This window comes from Nuphar pumila, chromosome 2 (genome assembly GCF_984573655.1).
Source record: "Nuphar pumila chromosome 2, dmNupPumi1.hap1.1, whole genome shotgun sequence".
NCBI lineage: Eukaryota > Viridiplantae > Streptophyta > Magnoliopsida > Nymphaeales > Nymphaeaceae > Nuphar > Nuphar pumila.
Window position 1 is genome coordinate 23,734,393 of NC_143250.1, and position 8,529 is coordinate 23,742,921.

The 8,529-nt window shown below is 32.0% G+C and overlaps 1 protein-coding gene across 3 annotated transcripts; it reads right to left on the minus strand.

Annotated features, from left to right (window-relative positions):
- Positions 1-250: 250 nt before the first annotated feature.
- Positions 251-1,257, minus strand: LOC149845043 (ferredoxin-thioredoxin reductase, variable chain-like). 3 transcript variants are annotated; one of them, XR_016430166.1, is made up of 3 exons: positions 621-1,235; positions 453-497; positions 251-419 (listed from the first exon to the last, which is right to left on the minus strand). XR_016430166.1 is itself a non-coding variant. In XM_089995465.1 (2 exons), the coding sequence occupies exon 1, from the start codon at positions 1,102-1,104 to the stop codon at positions 649-651; it is 456 nt and encodes a 151-aa protein (XP_089851591.1). In that variant the 5' UTR covers positions 1,105-1,257; the 3' UTR covers positions 251-497; positions 621-648. The 3 variants fall into 3 exon arrangements, 1 of the variants encoding a protein (XP_089851591.1); XR_016430165.1 differs by having other exon boundaries at positions 450-497; XM_089995465.1 differs by having other exon boundaries at positions 251-497; positions 621-1,257.
- Between the last annotated feature and the right edge of the window lie 7,272 nt (positions 1,258-8,529).

The following is an 8,529-nucleotide window of genomic DNA, read 5'->3' on the forward strand; positions in this document are numbered from 1 at the left end:
GTGCTTGTGGCAGGAATGCAGGTGCAAAACTGTACCTGATGGTACACCGAGTGTCTCTTCTTCATTTACACAGAGAACATCACAGAAATCTGACTCAATCAATTAAGAGAACCCGTTGCCTAGATTGGAAATTGACCAACGAGAAAAGAGAAGCATAAAAGGATGACGAGAGCGAGATATACACAACAGAACGGAAGGTCCTAAGGGAGGAGATACCAAGAAAACAACATCCATAGTATAACATCACAACTTCAAAATGTAAATTCCTTCCATTAGATGCTTAGGTATATAGTGACATGCAATGCCAAATTACAAATGCGTGAATGTTAGAACACCAAGAAAAGGGAAATGCTTACTTTAGTTTCGATGTCTGTTACATGTTTATTCTGAATATAATCCATATGAAACAACATCAAATGCTTCTTCTTCTTCTTCTTCTTCTTCTTCTTCTTCTTCTTCTTCTTCTTCTTCTTCTTCTTCTTTATGCACCTTTTCCTCTGCAAGAGAGTCGAGCATCCTTGAGAAAAGGAGAAAAGGGAACGGTGCAATAGAAAAAAAGAAGAGGAGGACAGGGAGGCTTTGATGAAAGAAATTGACTTGTGAGTTAGAAGCTTTCATACCATAGCAGCGGAGTTTTTTGATGTGGGATCATCGAAGGAGGATATACTCGAATTCGTCCTCCCTGAGGTGAGCAAAGAATTTGATCTCACGGCCATCAACTTGGGTAGAGAACTGGATCTTGAAGGGGAGGTTGGCAGAGATGGGCCTGCCCTTCCAGATAGCCACGTAGTCCTTGACCTCACCTTCCATCCCATCGAGGTCGAGCTCCAGGACTTTGGGAACGTGATAAACCTTGAGGGAAGCCTTTACACGCACCTTGGCTCCGATCTTTGCAACCTCACGCTTGTCCGTGGTAGAATGATGCTGCTTCAGGGCCACCTCGCAGACCACCACCATCGCCCGAGAAGACCAACTGGTGGTGGATGCGGTGGAGGCGCGGGAGACATGGAGACAATGGGACCACGAGGGAAATGAGGAAGAATGAGAAGAGAGGATAAGCGTGGGCGGCAGTGAGTGAAAGCAGGAAGACAGGGTCGGCAGCATTGCCCTAATTAATCTCTCTCTCTCAAACTCTCAAAGACCAAGAAGAGAAGAGTAACAAATGCGAGAATAGTAAAGTAGACAGACGACGATGACAGCCGCGGCGGTGGTGGCGCGTTTGCCCCCCCCCTTTCGTTCTGGGTAGCCTTCGATTTAATGCGCAATTGATGCGGGGAATTGACATTTTATTATACATTCGAAAGCTCATCCTTTGCCCCCAACCGCCAATCCCTTGCTAGGTCGTCTATCCAATAAGTGGAGGCCATAGTGACAAACGTTAAAAACGGCAAAATTTAGTTTTTCAAAAACTCGCGAGATATTGAAAATTTTTCATAAACTCGCATTTTTTGGCAAAATCTCGACAATAAAAAATAAATTAAAATATATATATAAGAAATATTAATAAAAATTATTTAAAAATAAAAATACATGTTTTTTTTCACAATAGCTGTTTAAAATGTAAGTATCATGTTTAAATCACGATATTTGTATTTTTTCATAAATCTCATGATATTTTGAAGATCTCACGAGAAATTGCCATTTTAAACTTTCAGGCAATTTCTCCCGATATTTGTCACTATGGTGGAGGCCTTCGCTCGGTTTTATCTTATCAACCTTCTCTGGGTTGTATGCAGGGGTGTCAATGGGTCGGGTTTATCGCATATCCGACCTGGACCAAACCCTATAGGGTCTCGGTATATGTGAACGTTGCAAAAAAAATTCTTTTGTTCCTTTTTAGGGGAAAAAAGAGAAAAACTCTCATAAAGTCTCACTTGACCTTTTTGTAAAGATATTTTGAAATCACTCGCCTCAGTTTTGAAATTTGTTGGAAAATGGGGAGACATGATTAGCTCATCAGTACGAGGTTCAACCGTTCCAGACGTCTTTACCAAGGGTAATCGAACCAAGGATCGAATTTATGCCTTTGCTTTGCCTAACTTTATCTAAGAAATTACTTTAAGTCTTCAATGCACATTTAATGAGGCTTGTGCTATGATTTTGAATTTGAGAATGTATATCTTTTGAAAAATTTTCAGAGGTCTGAATCTTCCAAGTGATTTTGAAATGTATTTGAAAATATCCTTTAAGAGATGACCTTTAAGTTCAGAAATCGATTTAGATTTGGAATGAATTTGAAAGTTTGAATTTTGAAGATTTTGAAATTGATTTCTAAGTTAAGAAATTTGAAGTCTGAATTAATTAAAATTGAATTTGGAGTTGGATTTTTGAATTGAGAATTAACCTTAGAAATCGAATTTTGAAATTGAATTCGTAATTGAAATTGAAAGTCAGAAGTTAGAATTGAAATTAAAAATTGAACTTTGAACTTAAATTTGAAGAATTGAAATTTGAAATTGAAAATGTAATTGAATTTGAAATTGAAATTAAAAAAAAAGAATTGGAATTTAGGATTCATATGAGATTCGAAATTCAATTTTAGAATTGAAATTGAGGATTGCACTTTGAGATTTAAAATTGAATTTCGAATTTAAGATGGAATTTTGAAGTAGAAAAAAATGGGGAATTAAAAATGTAAAAATATAATTAAAATTAGAACTTGAAAAAATGAAAAAATAAGAATTGGTATTTGAATTTAAAATGAAATTTTGAAATTTGGAACTTGAAAAGAATTAGAAATTCGATATTTGAAATTAAAGTAAAATTCAAAATTGAAATTTAGAATTCAAAAAATAGAAAGTTAGAAATGAAATCGAAAATTGGAAATTGAAAATAAATATTTGAAATAGGATTAAAAGTGAATTAAATTGAAAAGGGATTGGGAAAATAAGCTTGAATTTGTGAATGAAAATTGAAAAATGATTTTGAACTTATAAATGAAAATTGTTTTTGAAAATTATTTCAAAACCCACTTGGAGATTTAAAAATAACTTGAAATAATAAAAAAAATGATGCAATTCTATCTCAAATGATGAATGCATTAAAAGAATTTATTTGAAATTGAATTTAAAAAGCAAATCTTATACTTTAATAGAATTAAAACAAGATTAATTTTTAATATATTCATGACTATGGCCATAAACATATTTTAATTTAATTTTTATTTAAATTTCAATAAAGTCTAAAATTAATTTTGTGGTTTTATAGAATTAAAACAAGATTAAATTTTTGTATTTTTATGACTATGGCCGCGAATATACTCTAAATTAATCTTTATTTTAGATTCTAATAAAGGAAGAAAATGCATTTTTGTGAAATATGATAATTTTTGGAAAAGACTTAAGAGTGAAATCTGAGATCCAAGATGGAATTGGATTTTGGATCCTAAATGAAATTTGGATCTAGAATTTGAGATCCGAAAGTGGAGATTGGGTTCTAACTTTAGATTTTGGATTTTGAAAGTCCAAATGGGACTTTTGAATATGGACCTGGGTTTTGAAAACCCAGATTAAATTTAAAACTTAGGAAGATTTAAGTGTTGAGATTCGGAATCAATCTAAAACTTTGAATTTGAAGATAAGAAAATAAACTTGATTTTGAATCAAAAGATGAATCAGAAACTTCAAAGTTTAAATTGAACTTTTGAAATTGAATTTTGAATTGAATTGAAAATTTGAAGTTTGAATACAAAAATGATTTTAAAATTTCAAAGTTAAATTGGACTTTGAAATTGAGCCTTGAAATGAGATAGAATTTGGTTTTGAAATAGAAACTTCAAGCAAGATATTCAAAATCACTTGGGTTTTTGAAAAAGAATTTTTGAAAATATGATGCAATTCTATCCTAAATGATGAATAAATTTAAAGAATTTGAAATTAGATTTGAAAATCCTATTTTATTCTTTACATGAATTAGAAATAAGATTAAAGATATAATACATCACTGACCATGGTCATTGAATGTATTATATAATAATCACATTTAAATTCAAGTGAATAATAAAATATATTCTGGTGCTTTTATAGACTTTAAAATGAAATTAACTCTCAATAGATGGTGATTTTCATCTATTAATTTTAAACTAAACTCTAATAAAAGAGGAAAATATTTAAAGAAGATATGATGAATTCTGGAAAAAGATCCAGTGTGGATCCAGTGTTATTCCATAAAAGATAAAAATCCTAAGTTTTGTTTACATCCTGACTATAGCCATTGATGTAAATCATCAACTTAGGATTAATCACCTTTTATGAAATGGTGCATGTGTCATTCGTGTTTTACCATTGTGAGATTTTGGGAAATAAAGGCAAAAGCATGAAAATAAGCAATTTATGATATTTACAATGCTTATTCATTCTATCTAAAAGCTGAAAATGTAAATTCTCATTAAGACCTAACTTATTATAATGTTTAAAGTTGAAAATACAAGTCTCAGAAAATGACATTTTCCACATGTTCCCTGCAAAACACTTGGTTAGTAGGAAAATAAAAGAGAATTGCACATATCACATGGATTTTAAAGGTGTCAATAAAAAAATGCTCATATGCCAAGATGTTCATGATGGAGAGATGGAAAGTAACACACACATATATATCTATGTACATACGTATATATATAGGCATACATGTATACATGTACATATATATATATATGCATATATGTATGTTGGATATATACTTCAAATCCTGGGAAAATAGGGAAGTACAGAGCAGATAAATGATCCCACCACTTTTAGAAATTCAGGTAAAGAAAGCACTTGGCTGTTGACCTTTCACAATTCGGAGTTCAAATACGGATTAAGTATCTTCATAATGTGAACTTCGACTCAACTTCACACCTCACCATCCTTTATCTTTGTAAGATAACAATCAATAACAGAAATACTTGGGATTTCTTGAGGTCTTCCAAGGTTAACTTCCACCTGTATAGTTATGTGGCAGATAAATATCCTTAAGAGAGCCAAACTGGCCAAAAGGACTGCGAAAATCCACTGGTCTTGTATTACCAAGCAACTTACCAACATTGGATCCCATAAGGGATGAAGTATGAACAAAGTAAAATGTGGGTAACTGTAAATATTGCAGAAATATGTAACTAAAAAAAAAAACAGTATAAGATGCAGAAATCATGTAAGTAACTGTAAATATTGCAGAAATATGGGTAAGTGTATCCCATTCTTTTGCTTATTAACGACATCCCCAACACCAGCCATATTCAAAAACATGGAAAATATAACTTTAGATTTTCCACCTCTCAGTGGTCCTCTGACAATAAAATTCTGAAATTCTGACCTCAAATGATCATACACATGCTTAGCACATTCAACCATAGATGATGATGACCCGTTACTTATTTTGCAGCTAGACTCATTCATACCCTTATTAAGTCTGACATGAAATCTCTTTACTTGCTGTGATCATCGCAAAATTTTTTCTCACTTGTGATTTTTCTCTCTTCCTTCTATTTTCCTTTTCTAATCTTTATTTTCCTCCTTTTTGAAGGGAGAAAAATAAAAGAAAGAAAAGAAAGAGAGAAGAGAAAAGAAAAGAAAGAAAAAGAGAAGAGGAACTCTTTTGCGGATTTTCACTTGATTTTGATTTGAAAATATTTAGCAAATAACTCACCTCCGTTTTGAAAATTTTCGGGAGAGACCGGATTCGCTCGTCGGTACGAGGTTCGATCGTTCCTGGCGCCTTTACCAGCGGTAATCGAACCAAGGATCAAATTTATGCCTTTTGCTTTGCTAAAATATTATCTAAAAATTTATTCTAAGTCTAAAAGATGCACAAAGAATCATGCTTGTGTAATGCAAGGATGTATGCTCTTTTTTAAAAGATATTTTGAAAATTTCCAAGTATTTCTGAGATGATCTTGATAATGGAGTGAAGGAATAATTGAATCTAACTTAGAACTTGGGATAGATCAGAGAAGTTCTAAGTCTTTGAAATAATCAAAGTTCAGGAAAATAAATCTTTGAATTCGGAGAAAATGATTTGAAGATGATAACAAAGGAAATGAGGCTTCAAAGTCAGAGATGGACTTTGAAGTTTAACTTGAATTTAGGAAAGGAAATGAATATTTGAGATGGAATTGAATTTAAATTTTGAAATTTGAATTTAGAATGAACCTGAGAAATCCAAACGGTATTAAAATATAGAGATGAATTTAAGAAATTTAGATGTGATCTGAAAATTGAATTAGATTTGAAATATGGGAATCAAAGTAGATTTGGTTTGGAGATCTGAATCCTAAATGGATTTTGGATCTCAAAATGGATTTTAGGATCTGAAATCTGAGACCCAAGATAGAATTGGACTTTGATCCCTAAGATGGAATTTGGATCTGAAGTCTAAGATCCAAAGTGGAACTGATTTATGGATCTTAAAAGGGGCTTTAGATCTGAAGTCTGAGATCCAAAGAATAGAGTTGGACTTTGGACCCTAAGATGGATTTGGATCTGAAGTCTGAGATCCAAAATGAAGTTGGATTTCTGGATCCTAAAATGGAATTGGATCTGTAGTATGAGATCCAAAGTAGAATTGGATTCTGGATCCTAAAGTGGAATTGGATCTAAAGTCTGAGATACGATATGAATGTTGAATCCTGGATTCTAGAATGGGTTTTGAATCTGAATTTGAGATCCAAAAAGTGGAGATTTGTACTTGGAAATTTGGATCCAAGTTGGATTTAGGATCTAACTTTGGATTTGGAATTTCAAAATTTGATTTGAGAATTATGAACTTTGAATATATAAATGAACTTCAAAGTCAAATTGGACTTTGAATTTGAAGTTTGAATCTGGAATTTAGAAGATGAATCAAGAATTTCTAAGTTTGAATTGAATTTGGAAAATGAATTTTAGAAATTTAATCTTGAATATATAAATGAATTTCAAAGTTAAATTGGACTTTGAATTTGAGATAGAATTTGGAATTTGAAATACAAGATGATTCCGAAGTTTCAAAGTCAAATGGGACCTTGAAATTGAATTCTTGAATCCTTTTGAGAAATAGAGTTGAATTTGAATTTATGAATAGGATTTGATCTGAGAAATGAAGGAAAGAATCACTTGGATTTATGAAAAAGAATTTTGAAAATATGATGCAACTCTATCCTAAATGATGAATGAATTTAAAGGATTTGAAATTGGATTTTTGAAAGGTTATTTCATTCTTTAAATGAATTAAAACAAGATTGAAGATATAATACATCCTTGACTATGGCCATTGAATGTATTATATAATAATATATACTTAAATTCAGGTGAAGAATGAAACATATTTTGTGCTTTTATAGAGTTTAAAATGAAATTAACTCTCAATATACCTTGACTATGGCCATTGGTATATATTCAGAGTCAATTTTAAGTTAAACTCTAATAAAAGATGAAATATTTGAAAATATGATGATTTTTTAAAAGGATCCAGTCTGGATTCAGTGTTATTTTATAAAAGATAAAAACACTAGGTCTTGTTTACACCCTGACTATGGTCATTGATGTAAATCATCAACTTAGGATTAATTACCTCTTACGAAATGGTGCACGTGCCATTTGTGAGAATTTTGAAAAATAAAGAAAGAAGCATAAAAATATGCAATTTAAGACATTATTTATGCTCATCCATTCTATCTAAAACAAGAAATACAAATTTTCATTAAAGATCTAATTATTACAATACATGGATTTACAACTCCCGATAATGACATTTTCCACACATTCCGTGTAAAACACTTGGTTAGTATGAAGAGAGAAGGGATATAGCACATATCATATAGATGTCAATGGTAAAATGTTCATGTGCCAAGATATACATGATGAAAAGGATGGAAAATGATATACACATATACATGCATATATATATATATACATATACATATTTAGGTATATATATCAATAGCTTGTGAGAAATACAATACATTAGACTGATTTGTCAATTGATTTCTGCATCTCGATTCCAGAGGTAATCATTATCATAACTTTTGGTATGTTAAAACATGCAGGTGGGACGATGCCTAATGGTGTTGTGGTACTGCAGCTAGGATATGGTGGTGTTGATGTGTGCCATTCAGTGGGAAATTTATTGTACATGACATATAGATTATGACTAATATGCAGGTATGAAGATGTGAGTACGGTTGTAAGCACTGCCCAACATATAATGGTATATAAATATTTGGAGTGTATGGAGCTTGTGTAGCAAGATTGTAGTGAAGTAAAGATCAACTATGCATTTGTGAAGGAAGTGAGTAGTACAAAGGGGGAGATAGTGTATTATATATACTGTACATTGGTAAAGGTGATAGTGGTAGGTAAAATGAAGATGCTGATGGAAGTGGTGATGTGCACTTGTAATGAAGTGTAGATACGATGCAGAGTGAACCTGGGGTGGTGAACAGTGTGATATGCAGAAAATGTGCTATGTGGAGAGGTGACATACCATGATGTTGATGATGCAGGAAAGTGTTACTGTAAACGTATGAAAGGAAAAGAAAATAATGTAAGGGGTGAAGTATAACTACTGCTGTAG

Bases quoted from the DNA above. Each gene is read 5' to 3' on its own strand.
- LOC149845043 (XM_089995465.1), bottom strand. From the start codon at position 1,104: ATGCTGCCGACCCTGTCTTCCTGCTTTCACTCACTGCCGCCCACGCTT.